The sequence below is a fragment of the Athene cunicularia genome, assembly GCF_003259725.1.
Source record: "Athene cunicularia isolate RWA chromosome 5 unlocalized genomic scaffold, athCun1 chr5_part1, whole genome shotgun sequence".
NCBI lineage: Eukaryota > Metazoa > Chordata > Aves > Strigiformes > Strigidae > Athene > Athene cunicularia.
Genome location: NW_020799101.1, coordinates 4276088 through 4291363, shown reverse-complemented (window position 1 = coordinate 4291363; position 15276 = coordinate 4276088). Strand labels below are relative to the sequence as shown.

Below are 15276 nucleotides of genomic sequence, written 5' to 3'. Positions count from 1 at the left end.
GAGGCCAGAACGGGTAGTGCACCAAGAGCTGTGTAAAAATAGCCAGGGGGTTCAGGTTTTTTTTGATGCCAAGATGATGAAGCTAAGACTCACAACAACAAGTCTTAATGGTGCAACAAAAACGATTTTACAAAATAGCCCGCTGATCGTTCCCAAAAGCCCAGCACCTGGCTAGGATGGAGCAGCAGAGCTCACACAGCAGCATCAGACCGGTTCAGATCCCAGGAAAAAAAAGCTTTCAGCATCCTCAAAACCCTCCCACGGATAAATCTGGACAAACCAAGTGATGAGAACTCAGAGACAGCACCCTTGGAGGGGTTTGCCAGCCCCGACGGACGCAAGGGCACCTTCATCATGTCTTGACCTCCTGCCACATGTCCTCTCAGGCCAGAAGCACACGTGAAAGCAAGAAAAAATTAAATTAAACCTTGGCTTTTATAGTGTTCCCCTGTCTCCTCATACAAAAGAAAAAAGAAAAAATCCCCAAGCACATATTTTTATTTACCAGCATTCCAGCCATCTCATTTCCTGCTACATCCCTCTCGAAGGCAGGAGTATTGTTGCACTAATTGTGAGTCTATTGAGAAACAGGCTACCCTCTGCCTTCAAACTGGAATTAGTTACGCTCGGTGTGACCTTGCATTATTTTGAAGCACTGCAACATTAAAAGAAAATTAGAGCGACTTGTTAAATCCTTTAAAAGGTAAAGTAACCCTATTGCTCCAGGTTCACATACCAGAAGAAAAACACCAAAACAAAAACCAAAAATCAAACTCTTAAATCATGACTACTGCTTTAATGTGGTAGGATTTAGTCTTATATTTTAAATTCATTTATTTCTCGTTTACTTGAACAATCACACTAGCTTTAATGAGCTCTCACTATGAAAACTGCAACTACAAAGGATCACATTTGCTTATGTTACAGAGCTCTGCACACCTAGAAAGGAAATCCTAAAACATTGTGTGCTTCTTACCAGCCAGATTACCAGTTTTTAATCCTCTCTGCCAGATGCATTTTTAATCTCTTTGCGTATAATAAAGCAAATTAGTGTAATTGTCTGGGTGAACTGAACCAAAATACGCACATCAAATGGAAAAAAAACCCAACCACCTTGGGTTACGTTTTGCCGAGCTGGCAACTAACAGAGCTGGGCACTGAACTTGGCTCTGGCAGAGGAAGAAGGTGCTGTGTGGTGAGTGAGGAGCTCCATCACCCCTTGGCTACAGCTCACAGGCTCCTGTTTCTCCTCCAGGTCCCCTGCAAGGGACCACGATGGGTCACGGATGGGCAACACATTCTTGTGCTCACAGCAGAGCACAAACAGGTAAGAGTCCAGGCTACCGTGAAACTGCTGGTCCACAGAGAGTTCATATTGTCCCTCAGTGCACGGGAACTACTCACCCCTCCAGATGTACACCCATCCAGCTATCTCAAGCCACCTCTTAACCCACTATGTGTGTCTTTTGCTATCCACCATCAGCAGATTTTATTGCCCTGGTAAATTAGATGCTGTCACACTCACACTGCAAGCTCAAGCATGAGATTGATGATCCAACTTCCCTACCCACCAACCCAAAAAAGCAAAATTCATCACAGACCACTGGTCGCCTCTGGAAAGCCCCCAGGGAAGGTGGGCACTTTCAAAACCCTGAGCTTTCACCCAGGGAGCGTGGGAAACAAACCCAAGCACACAGTTTGCAGCCAGTGGGACCGTAGGACCAGGTACAGCTGCAGTTCTGCATCCAGGGCTCGACATCTGCACATCGTCCCCATTTCTACTGAGCTTGGACCGCCCAAAAACCAGCGTGCCCAGGGGAGAGAAGTGCATGTGCCAAGCTTCTGCAGCCAGGCAGGTTTGCTCTGCCTCTCTGAAGCCACCCACCCCACAACAGCTTTTGCCAGCAGCATCTATTTGTTAACTCGAGAACATCCTGATCTGCCTTTGTAGAAAAAGAGATTCAGTATCACAAAGTGTTTTCTCCAGATGAAGAAGATTGCTGCCAGATTCAGTAGCCCTAGCAGGATTAGGGAGGTTGTTCTCATTTTCCACCAGTGCCAGGGGCCAAATTCAGCAGAATAAATTCAGAATAATTACACTCAAAACCCCAAGAAGGTTTTTTTTATCTGTTTCACTGGTGAGCAGGACTTACCCGCTGGAATTAAACCCAGCTAAAATCATCACTGACTTCAGCAGGGTAGTTCACCAAGCTGCAGATTACATCCCTCTTCGTTCCCATCCTTGAGGTGGGACTTAATTACTCTGCAATTCAGCACGGGTGCAGGGGTCCCAGCCTGGCTGGTGTTGGGGGAGATCTAAAGGGAACTGGTGTGTGAGCATCAGCTGTGCGCAGGGACAGCCCTGCTTTCCCACGCAGGATGGGGACAAGAGCCCAAGAATGCAAGAAGTCACTCAGAAATGCTGACTGTGTCCTGGGAAAAGCTTTAGCAACCTTTTTTAAAAAAAAAACAATAAAATAAAAACACAACAAAAAAAAAAAGCAAATGAAAGTCACCCCAGAGAAGGCATATTTTGCCGAGATGTTTTCTGCAGGGGATGCAAACAATGAAAGGGCAGGGGTACACTGCACGTAGATACAGACAGCTCTGCCAGGACTCAAGCTGCAGGATACGAATGAATAAATGCATGGAGAAATACACTTTAACAGGGGCCTGCATGCAGGTAACACAGACAAGCATTTCAGAGCTGGAGGAGGGTTTCCCTCCCCACCTGCCATATCTAAGCCGTATGTGGGATGCTTGCTCTTGTACTGAATCCTCCTCCTCTACAAGCACAAGAGCCTGTGCCCAGGAAAATGGATTATCCAGCCAGTGAGTATTCTGTATGGGTTCATTAGGGGCATGGGCTGGGTGTGCCAGCTGCAGCCCACCCCGGGTGAGGAGAAAGGGCCCAAGGAGCCTCCACAGCAAGAAGCTTTTGTTCTGAGGCAGCTTTCGGCATCTCCCCTCTGAGGGAGGGTACAGAAGTGGCCTGGGACAGGGATGGAGTCACCAGATGTGGGCCACCAGCTGCAAGGGGACAGGCAATGCTCCCCGCAAGCTGCCACCTTGCAATCGAGTTGTGCACCCAGGAGCCAGGCGCTGAGCACAAGGCTGACTTCAGAGACGCTGCAAAACAGGATCTCAAATCCACAGTGGGAGCCAATCTGCCCCAAATCAGGGCTGTTAGACCAGCAAGGAGTTGGATTGGGGGGGGGAAGTGTCTTGGGCTGGGCTCCACGCCCCTCATGCAGCAGGACCCCTGGGTATTACACACCGAGATTATTGACTGCTCAGGGTAGAGGGGAAGAAAACATGAGCTATTTCTATTTTAAAACCAGAAAACAACTGAACATCAATGCTAACATCCAGTTCGGCTTTAGGAGGGATTTAAAGAACTCGGGCTTCTTCGTTCTTTAATCCCACACCATGCTTCCCCACTACCAACCAGTATCGACTTCTAACAATGCAAAAGCATCTGCCCACATTTTTGCAATTATTTCAAAGAGCACCCTCCCCTTTCTGTAGGGTTAATCTAAAGAACAGTTGCCAAAATGCTGAGAACACAGTCGAACAATAGCTCCTCTGATGAAATTCCTCCACTCCATAGAGAAACCAGTATCCTCCAGCTGCTGTGGCTTGTCCAGAGAGATCTCCGAGTGTTTACCCGCTCCCATAAGGAAAACAAAAAAAAAAGATGACAAACTGAAAGATTCGAGTGCAGCTTGCAAAAAATTAATGCAGAGCCCTGCAATCTAACCACAACACTAAAGTTTTATTAATGCAACATTTGCTTTGTGTGAAATATAAACCCAGGACATCAGTGGAAGAAGGACACCACCAACCACCTGTCCCAAGGATAGAGACTCTATACTTATCAGTACAGAGACCACTTTTAGCAGCTCCATCCCTTTAAATACCCATTCTCAGTGGAATCTCTGATCAGTCATTTATAAAAGCCGGGTAGCCAAGCTGGACAGCTGAATTACAGCAGCTATTATCCACGTATCCCTGAATACAAGCAGACACCTTTATTTATAAAGGCTCTCCGGCTGACCGAGATTTGACATCGGCTACAAAAAGCATTCAGCATCCAACTGACTGCTTCAGAATAATGTGATGAAAGGTTAGCGAGTGCAGTCCGAGAAGACACCTTTACACAGCACTAAGAGCTGTCGTTAAAAGAAATACGCTGCTGCGATGACTCTTTTAACCAAGCAGGTTTAAGTAACTGATTTCCTGAACAGACACACCGAGTTGTACACCTTTGCCTCTTCTGCTGGTATGTATTCAAATGGATTTTTTTTTTTCCCCTAGATCTAATTCTAAGGCATTTAGAGTCATTTTTGTTTAATCAGGCCTATCCCCTCTCCTCTTAGACCTCCTGGGTCTCTGTGCTTTCCAAGATGCTGCTTTGTGCTTGTTCACTTTTTAGCCCACCCCAGCCCACGAGTGTGATTTCCACAAATCATGGGAACCTGCGACACACAGGTAATCCAAGTGCAAAGGGATGTGAGAGAAAGAAGAAAAGCAGGTGGTAAGAAAAAAAAAAAGAAAAAATCGATTGCTCACAGTTGGTTTTCTTTAGCTCTAACAGCCTCACTAGCAACCCCTGATAACAGAAGGTAATCAAGTCCACGGCAGAAGTGTGTATTCTGCTTTAAATTGACAGCATCCCCAGGAGCAGCATGTGCAAACATACCAAGCAGGGCTTAGGTGGGTGAAGGAAAGCTTTAAGTACATGTATGGTCTTCAGCAGACTCCTAACTCTGTTATAATAATCCAGAACAGGAGCTGGCACCTCTGCTGGGGTGCAGAGATGGGACCCAGCTCCCAGTGGGGCTCCAAGGCACAGTAATGTTAACGAAGAGCCTTCCTTGCCTGCCTGCTCATTTCTTAAGTGAGGACTATCAGAAGCATCCTTCCTGCTCCCAGCACCTTCTCCCCTTGCACCCATCCCTCTCACCACACCCAAACCCACAGCACCGCGCTCACCAGCGCAGGACTGAGCCCTAGCACAACTCTCTGGCTAAAATTCCTTTCAGATGATGAAAATTCAAAAGCTGACAACAACAGAAGCAGTCAAGTGACCTCAGGCATCCCTCACAGCACCAACCTGAAGCTCCAGGGAGGTTTCCCAGGTTCCTCCCAAGGGGCCACCCTCAAGACCCCTGCACCAGCATCAGCTGTGTGCTGCCTGTGCATTACCAGGTAAGTTATGGTTACTGTTGAGGTTTTGGGTTTTTTCCCATTCTCAAAAAAAAAAAAAAAAAAAAAAGAGAATTCTTATCTGTTTAACATAATACCGCCAGTCAATAACAATTCTTATCTTAAAAGGTCACTCAGGTAGTTCTAATTCAACATTTCATCTACATTCACATTATTTGGAGGGAAACAGCCTGGGGACTTTGCTTTTTTTTAAATAATCCACTTAGGAACAGTAAGATTTAAAAAAACCCTATCCAGAACCAAGCTGACCCCATGGGCAATTTGAACATGCTGGGGAACAGACAGAAAAAGGGTAGGAAAAAAAAAACCAATCACAATGATGTTTGCTGCATGAGAAATAAGGGGAATATCCCATCAGGAAAACTATGAAAACCGGGGAAATGCATGAACGTAGAGCACAGCTGCTGCAGAAACACTATGTTCTGCTTGCAAATGTCAGATCAGCCAAGTTTCTCCACAATAAAAGTTGTGGGTTTTCTCCTCCACATTTCTCTCCTGATTTTTCTTCCTTCTTCACTTCCCATTGCAGGCAAGGGACAGAGAGAAGGGGACAATAGGAAAAACCCAAGGATGAGAATCACCCATCTGTGACGTTTGAGGGTTTTTTTCTTCTTTGAAAACAAGAAAAAAAAATGCAGTGGCATGGAAAGGGAGTTTTATAATGTTTCAAGCTAAACCTGGTCAAATGCTGTTTCATCCACCCACTCAATTACTTCTTATAACAACAATGAAAACTCCAAACACGACACGTGCCCATACCCCACCAGGCAACAGCATAGGCAAGGAGCAGGAGAACTAACTGGTTAAAAGTAAGGCAGGTTTGTGGTTTGTCTGAAATAAGTTTTATCAAAAAAAAAAAAAGAGAGAGAGAGAAATCTGGAACTAATTACTTGTGAGGATCAGTAACAGAATGGAAGCTTTTTTAAAGTGCCCTGTGCTTCCACGCCAGGGCTGCCTCACTCAAGAGCAAAGAGCAGAGCAAAGCTGCTGAATCCTGCAGACGACACTCACAATATTAACATTACTTTAAGTAAAATAACATCTTCAGGCATGATAGCTCAACACGCTGGGCCACATCCAGCTCCTGCAAATGTCACGGAAGGCTTGCAGGGATTGCGGCAGAAGCTGGCTCAGCCCTCGGTGCAACAGAGCCATCAGTACCATCCGTCCGTATCTTCTGTAACAGAAAGTCCCACACTCACAATACAAAATGACCATGAATTTGTTCCAAGCACGGTCACGTGCACAGGAGAAAGTCTTTTTCTGCCTCGTGGATTATTTTTATAGAACACAAAAAAAAAAAAAAAAAAAAAAAAATCTTTGTGCTACAGCTCAAATGCCCTGGAAAAGTCTGCAAAGGGCAGCAGCCAGAGTTACAAGGAGCAAAATACATGGTTATCACCCCGGTTTCAACTCAGAGATCAGACCTCATCAGCGAGCAGAGCCTTCATGTATGTCAGAGAGAAGCCCTGAGCCTGGGAAGCCTTAGAGCTTTCCTGCATGGCCACCCCGCTCTGCAAGCACAGAGACTGGTCAGAAAAAACACGCAGCAATTCAGACACCTTCACCAAAATCTTTGATACATCCACGCCACACCATAGAGTCACCACATGCAAACTCACAAATAAAACTGCAAACTGTGAACCAGGCATCAGGGTGAATCTGTGCTGATAAATCCTTCACTTACATCTCCTCTTGCCTTAGACATGTTTCCTTCCTGCATGGAAAGGCTTGTAAAAGCCCATGCACCTGCCTCGCACACCTAACTCCTGCCAGGTAAAAAGCAAACTGGGTTTTTGCCTCTGGAGCTGGTCCCCCCACCCCAGCCAGACTCATTTTCTGCTCATTATCCAGAATCAGAGCAGACTGAATTGCAGGGCCATCCCCCGATGGGTGAGAACATCCCCCCAAGACCTCTGCTCTGGGAGAGGAAACCCAGCTCGCGATCCCCCCGCACCAGAAAAGCGACTCCCTCTCCATGTGAAACTTCTCCCAAAGAAAAGCCAGCATCACATTCTCCAACAGAGAAACAATCCCAGCCTTGTTTTGATAAAATTCTGACCCTCACTTAATGCATCTGCGGCAGAAGAGGAAGCGATGGAAAGTCAGGAACGGATCTGCTCGCTCCAACCTCAACTTTATTTGTAATTACTGGGGCCAAGATGGAAAGCCACTGGCTTGGCTGTTTGCCACTGCCAAACTCACACTCAGCACTGACCTCTGCAAATCTCTGGGTCTCCTTAGGACCAGAGCACTGCAAAGATAGATGCCTCTTTTTTTTTTTTTTTAAAAAAAAAAAAAAAAAAAAAAAGGTGGAAAGGGGTAAGCGTGCAAGCCCACGCATCCCCTCCATCAGGGCCTACAGACTCTTTTAGCATCTTTTAGATCCCTTAGCAGCTCTTGCGTAACCAAGAGTTAGTAATAAAAGTAATGCTCTTGTTTATTCAGTGAAAATAGAAAGAAAATCCAAAGGGCACGTGCACACTTGGAGGTATATACACGTGCACACACAGTTCACGTAAGGGTTCGTCCCAGCTGCAACCCTTGGCGTCAAGCCCCAACCCCGGATTTCTGCAGACAGAAAGGGTTTCAAACACAAGGAACTGTGCTTTGCCGTGGGCTCCTGCACTCACTCGCACCACGCAAGAAGTGGGGAGAAGACTGGGAGGGATGAGGTGGGAACCCCAAGGCGCAGCCCCGCAGCCGCTGCAGTACAGCAGCTTCTCCACCCTCTGATGAGTCCAACCCCGAGGAGCTGTGGGCTCTGACCCCCGGGGTTTGGGCACAGGGGTAGCGCAAGGGGTGCCCTTTTGCCAAACACTTATCTGTGGTAACATTAGACACAAGCACAAAGCTGGAGAGCTAACGCACTGACGAATGTATCTTAAAATAAAGCAAGTGTTCACACTAATTACTATTTCAGTTACTCACGCTGATTGCAAACATAACTCTCAGCTTGGTCAAAAACTGCTTTCAGGTCACAATTTAAATAAAGGTGGGTTTTGATGGAAGATGAGAGAAAGGCCAAAGCTTAAGAAATCGTAGGAAGACAGGAATTTGCACCGTAACCCACCTGATCCACAGAAATCTTCACCGACTGCTTCAGGAAAGCTTTGCAGGGAACTCTGGTTGACTGGAGCATCAACTATTTTAAAAGCAACTGGCCCAAATGCAAACATATAAAATACAAATGGCGAGGTGGGCACGCAGCTTTGTTCAGATGCTGAGGTCTAACACACCACAGGACCTAACTGCACAGACAATCATCCACCAGCAGCAGCCCAGGCTACGAGCAGAGCGCTTCCATTTAATCTCATCTGAAGATAAGTGTATTTGCAAACCAGATTATTTTAATTGATGGCTCTACAGTTGGTTCTTATTCAGCTCCTGATCTAAAGCTATCCTTGACCTCTCCCATCAGTCCATATCTTGACAGGTTGAAGACTGCCGTACGCCGTCAGCAATGCCCCACGCAGTTCCTCCCCTTCACATCCAGCCTCCGTGCATCCACCATTGTGGGGCAGAACTTAATCTCATTTACTTTTCCAAGTGCAAACATGAGACACCTGCACAGAAGTATGGCATGTGGATAGAAATCAAGGGACGACAAGCTGGGCCAAGCAGACAACGCCAGCTCAATTCTGTGATGATGCACAAAATGCTTCTCTGCATCTTTTACATGCACTTCAACAGTGGGATTTTTCCCAGTTGCAGTCAGTGGGAAAATTAACCCTGACATCAGACCCCTCGCCAAGGCATGCGTTATACATAAAATAATTAAAAAGACACTGCAAAGCATGGAAAAGTCTCTTAGGGAGAACGCAGCCCACCCGTGGGCAGACACTCTTGCACCACACCATGCTCCAGGCAGCAAACCACGCCGTTCTCATTAGTTAACTTTTTCCTCCACTGCTTTAAGCGTTTCTACCTCAAAAAAAAAAAAAGTTTCCCCCACAAGCTCTGCCTCATGGGAAGAGTCACGCTCACCACCAGACTATCCAGCCCTCTTTAGCTCTGCCTGGTGGAGGAGACCTGGGCATTGGTACTGCTGGTGCTTGGGGAGCAAGCTACAGGGAGCTTCTCCCTCCTCCTCCGACTGCAAGGGATGCGTGCCAGGAACCACGAGGGAAGGCGTTTTTAAGCAAATAGAAGAAAATGTAGAAGAGCTAAGTGCAAGCCCAGAGGCATCTCCCCCAGGTCCAGGGGAGAGTAAAAGGGAGCCTTCCTCATGCCGCGCCACAGACCTGCCTCCAGCAAGGGCTGGCATGAGCCAAACGCTGGCCTGCAGTGCTTCCCACAGCTACTCTGAAAAACATCTTTAAAAATAAAACTATTTTTGAATTGCAAGAGAATACTGGGTGTGTGGCCTTGCCCAAAGCCCCTGGCTAACATTGCTCTGTACCTCTATACCCCTCCCCTTGCTATTCTCCCAAAAACCCAGCACAGATAGCTTTTAGCCCTCAAGTTTGCAAACAAAACCTGGGCAAGATGCAAGGCAGCAGCTCAGGCAACAGCGTACAGAAGAAAAGAAGACAGTGTCCAACAGCTCAGCAGATCTCTCCATTTAAGTGTCCCAGCTTGTGATTTTTAATGAGCAGAGCTGACAGGGCTGCTCACACCTCTCTCCAGGCAGACACAAGTGTGTGGAGGGAATCACGCGATGCCAACGTCTGACGTGGCACTTAAAACTTTCTATTGCTCCCACCAAGCACGGGGCTTAGCAACTTGCCCCCTTCTCCTCCCAGGATGCCTGCTTGGCCTCTCCAGTCCCCCACCACAGGACAGCCCAGCGACGCTCTTCCACTGCCCAAGGGCACTTAAACTAGAGCTCAGCGTCGCAATGCAACAGTAAGCCAAGAAAAATAATAATAATTTTTAAAAAAGGAACTTCAAAGTGGGCACTGGGATGATTTTTCCCTCAGTGGGGTTCACTGGGAACAAACTGCAAAATTTGCACAGTGAAAGGGGAGCAGCTTCCCAATGAGCTGGGAGACTGCAGCAACAGTGACCTAAGGATATAAGAGGTGAGGTCTGCAGGAACATGTAATACCTTTTAATAGACCAGCCGGTACAGTTGGGGGGGAAAAAAAAAACAACCGCAACCACACAAGTCCTCCTTTGAGCTGGTGCACCTCTGTGCTTGGCCATTTTTTCCAGCTGCATCACTTGGTCTAATTAAAGACATCACCACTCCCTGCAACCCTTGTCTCTTTCTCTGGCCAGTCCTTCCCAGAACAAGAAATCTAGGTCATTCTGATGCTCTCATTGTGATATTTGACAGCCTGCCGAAATAAAATAAAGATTTTGGCCTTAACATGTGAAGTAGTTAATGGCCTGTGCACAGGGCAAAGAAAGCTTGCTGGCCTTCAAGACTGAGGGCTTGTAAGTTGTCTCTCTGCTACCAGCAGCGCAGATGGGTGTCTGGATGCCTGGTGGTCCCACAAGAGCCTTTGGGCACCTCTGTCAACCAGCAGAGACTGCAGGAGTGAGGAAGCCATGCCAGATCTGAAGCTGGGGCTGGTGGGATGGGATGTGGGACCACTCTTGGGAAAAAACCCAAAAAAATCACCCAGTCATACCCCTGGCCATCAGAGAGGGGATGCCTGGGACCCTGAGAGCAGAAGCACACCACAAACTGCAAAAAGCCTACAGACCCCGTTTGGTGGTAGAGCAGCCCCCCATCTCCACACGGGGCCTGTACCCCACGGAGCGGCCATACCCAGCACCCCTGGGTGCCCCAGCCCCAGCCGGCCGGGCGCAGGAGGAGCTCGGGTCCCGCTCCCACCACGGGACACATTACGCTCCTGCCTGACCTTTACTGGTGGCTTGGAGGAGGTCGCCACGTCCTGATGGCTCCGAGCAGCTGGGACCGAAGCTGCCCGGCAAGGCCAGGCTGGAAGGAAGGAAGGAAGTTATAGCAGGCTTTTAAATAGCGCCATGTAATACCTGAAACTTCTATTTCTGTGCACAGATAATATGGTTTCCATATTCTTCTCCACGCACGGCACGCCAAGCCATTCGCGCTCAAACTGAATTAGCAGCAACCCGCATTCTTCACCAGTTAAACCATTAAAGCTCTGTGAGGCTACTCATAGCCACCATTTAGGATAACCACAAGCTGTACACTTCAACAATGAAGAAACGTATAGATTTCCTTCTGTGTTTGCTTCTTCTGTTTTACCTTTATAATCAAGCAATACCTTTAAATGCACTACAGACTGCAGGGGATCTGTGCAGCCCCCACACCACATCACTGGTGGGCTCCAAGACACCAGTGTAGCCTTCTGCAAGATGTTTTTCATCTGGGGTGGGCACCTCTCCAGGCCTGAGCAGGTATCCAAAGAACCACAGAAGCAGGAGGCTCCTCAGGGATTTCTGAGAGTCATACATGGCTCTACACAGCAGAGCCACATTGGGTTTGCAGTCCTAACGAGAAGGGCTTGGCTGCCATTATCAGAAATACCCTTACACTTAGCAAAAAAACCCAACAAACTCAAATCTCCTTCAAAATAAATATACTTACTTCTCCACATCAATTAACTAGTTAAAAAGAGTTATTTTTCTTTCCTGAGGTTTTCCCATCTCATCTGCCATACAGCAGACCTCTCATTTGGAGTCTACCAGGCAAGAAACAACCTGGACATCTTTGCTGAGAGGTTTCCCCCATGCCTGGTCCACACACCCGAAGGCTCCTGAGCCCGGCTTCACCAGACAGAGAAGGATTTCATGCCCCAACTGATCTCAGTTGTTGGTGATGACAGTGCCAAGGACGGTGCCCATCCACCAAGGAACACAGAAGGGCTGTCACCTCCTCTTAACAGCTGTAAAATAAGGATAACATTCTAGTTTTCCCACCTCCCCAACCGGCTCAAGGCGAGTAACAGGTCCTGCATGTACAAAACAACTCGCTTCTCACAAGCACCCACCGTTTATGTCAATTTGGACACTTGCTCCAGCACATTAGACCAGCACTACTTAACTCATGGTGACACGCGTTGCCAGACCGAGGATTTAACCTATGCTTCATTGAAGGTGACCTCACCACGTCTTACAGCCAGCTCCTAAGTTCCATTAAATCTCTGCACCCCCATCACCCCGCAAGTCCCTTGCACACCACCACTGCCATGTCACCAACATCAACGAGGATACTGTTGGGGCACCTACAAGCATGGAACCACCATTTCCAAGTCAGCAAACAGCAGGAAAACATACCAAGAGGCATCTCAGTCCCCAGCCTGGGAGGGAATCAAGCTCAAATTAGTTAAGCAAACAACAGGATTGAAACAGTAAAGAGTAACTCAAGGTTAGATGATGACACTGCTTTTCAGAAGAACTTGGTGTGATTCCATTGCCAAGCAAGCAACAAATGTCAGACTGCAAAAATCGGTGCTGAATAGCAGCAATTTAAAAAAAACACAGGTGGTTTTATGAAGAAGACAGCATTAACACTGGAGACGAAAAGCTATTTCTTGGTTGCAAACCTCCGCTACCCTTCCCTCCGCCACAACAGGACTGCCCAGCTCAGAAAAGTGCGCGTCCTGTTCTGCAGGACACACGGATACGTCCATCCCATGGGAAAGCCGTACGGAGGGGTGTCCGGCGAGAAAGAGGAACTCAGCTCATCCAGGTTTTGCTATCGGAGTTACAAATGCCCTGGAGAAACAGCTCATTTTTGGAAGAAATGTCAGGGAAAGTGCAGGCAGCTCCACAAACGCACCGAGGGACAGGCAGGAGGCTGGATGCCAAGCTCCGCTCGCAGGAGAAATCCTCGCGCCAAGCAAGGTCAACGGGATTACAGGGGCAAGCAGGGATTGCTCGCACGAGTAGAGATGGGAAGGGTCCAACCCCTGGTTTCCACCCTGGCTTACATCGAGCAAATGCCACCACACAGCCGGCCATGCGTGACTTTGTATCTGGGAAGACTTCAAAACACTGTTTTCCTTCCTAATTCGCCTTTGGCACAGTCAGGAGGGAAATCAACCCCCTCTAATTACCTGACCAACCGAGGGGACATGGCTACCAACACAACCTGACTGACAAACTGCGACGCCCGTAAAAATAATAAAATTAAAAATATATTGCTGACGCCGACTTGCAGCGGGAATCGCAGCAAGCCCGTGCTAAGGCCGGTATGGGAGGCTGCACATTTATCCCAGAGCAGCTGGGTTTAGAGAGCATGCTCCCTCCCCTGCCCCCCCCGGGGGCCTCCCCACCCAAATGGATGAGGTTTGGCCCTTCAGCTGTTTATAAAACCAGCAGTATTGCACCCAGACGCACTCAGCAGCATTCCTCCCTCTCATTCCTGCGAGCTATATAAGGGAACGGCCAATTCCAGCCCCGCTCCCCCCTCGTAGCCAGCCCCGATCCCGAAGCAGCCCCGGGGTTGGTTTCCTGCAGAAGGACTTAAATCCATTCTCGGTTGAACACAGTGTTGCGCTGGACCTTGTCATCAAATGGCAGCACAGGCAGCGAGCTGCCAAGTCCTGCCGGCTCGGGGCTCTAATAGGGAACAGCTGGAGAAGGACCCCACATTTTTCCCGCCCCGTCAACACGGGGGGCTCTGTTCGGGATTCGACACCACCAACCCGTAAGATTTCCACCTACAGCAAAACCCAACCCGCTGCTCCCCGGCACCGTTCCGACACTCACAGCCCAAGAATCAAGAGCTCCCAGATACCCCCCCCCAAAGAAAATTTAAACCAAAGGGATGCTTTTTTTTTTTTTTTTTTTTTTTTTTTTGGAGGGTTTAGGAAAACGCAACTATGGAACTTAAAGACGGATTTTTGCCTTCTCTACTCGTACTCTGTATTTCAGAAACTCTGCTTAAAAAGACTTGCATCCCTGCGCGTCTGCACACACACACACACGCAGGGACATACGTGTTTGTACTGCATACACACCCATAAACAAACACATTAATGCATGGCGCGATCCACACACCGCTTGTGCCGTTTTCACCCTGCTCCAACTCCATTTACTTCTGCAGAGTTAACTTGTAATGGTGTATAAACAAAACCGAAATACACTTTTGTAGCCGGGCACATTTTCTGTAACTCACCCTGTACGTTCTGTAACGTAAAACGCTCTACTCATATTTTCTTAGAGCTCCACTGAAACACAAGGGGGTTATTCAGAGCCGCAGGAAAAAAAATGCGTCCAAACAGGATCTGAATGATGAAATAGGAATTGCCACATTAAAAAAAAATAAATGAATAAAATAGGATAACCCAGCTGCCCAGACCTTTAGAAAATAACAGTTCCTCTGAGGTAGCGATGGGCTGCTTCTGCATGTTGCAGAAAGCAAAGCAAGCCACGTTGTCCAAAAGAAGCCTAGAAAATCCAGACTCTACGTGACCTGACTTACTTATTTCACAGGAAACTGCATGGAAGGAGGAAGGGGGGGGGGTGGAGAGGAGAGGAAAAAAAAAAAAAGAAAACCACCAATCATTCATGCTACCGTAGTTACACCACGCCATAGACTGGAGTAGTTTGCTGTGAAAAATCAAACTGAAATATGCCATCGCCCGTTTGAAAAATAAAATGTACGAAGAGAAGCTGTTAATGCAATCAAGCTGAGGAGCCCTGGCTCGCCAACCTCCCTATTTTCTTGGGTGGTTGTTTTTTTGGGTTAGGGTTTTTGTTTTTAAATTTTGCCTGCATTAGAGCATCGTTCAAGAATGGTTGCAGAAAAAAAAAAAAATTAAAAAAAAAATACACTCACCGGGGTTGTTGGCCTCCCCTTCGAGGATGTGGAGCTCGGTGCAGTCTGCCAGGGAGTGCTCCAGGCAGAGCTGGAGGAAACGAGCTTGGGTCCGGCTGACGCGTTTCAGCAGCGAGAGCAGCGCAACAGTCTGCTCGCACTCGTTCCAGCCCTTGAACCACCCGGCCAACACGCCGACCTGGTCTCGAAACATCATGGTGAGCCGGCGGGCGGAGGAGACACCTCTGCGGGGGGAGAAAATAAATAACCGGGAAAGCCTCCCTGCCCCGACTCTCCTCCCCTATGTCTTGGGTCAGGATTTAAAAAAAAAAAAAAAAAAAATTTAA

The 15276-nt window shown here is 47.8% G+C and overlaps 1 protein-coding gene across 1 annotated transcript in view; it reads right to left on the bottom strand.

Moving 5' to 3' along the window:
- The window catches only part of SAMD4A (sterile alpha motif domain containing 4A), a 102335-nt gene extending 87065 nt beyond the window's left edge, over positions 1 to 15270 (bottom strand). The window contains 1 exon segment of the mRNA XM_026850006.1: positions 14951 to 15270. Within this exon segment, the coding sequence (XP_026705807.1) occupies positions 14951 to 15146 (196 nt within the window). The 5' untranslated portion in view covers positions 15147 to 15270.
- Positions 15271 to 15276: the final 6 nt, after the last annotated feature.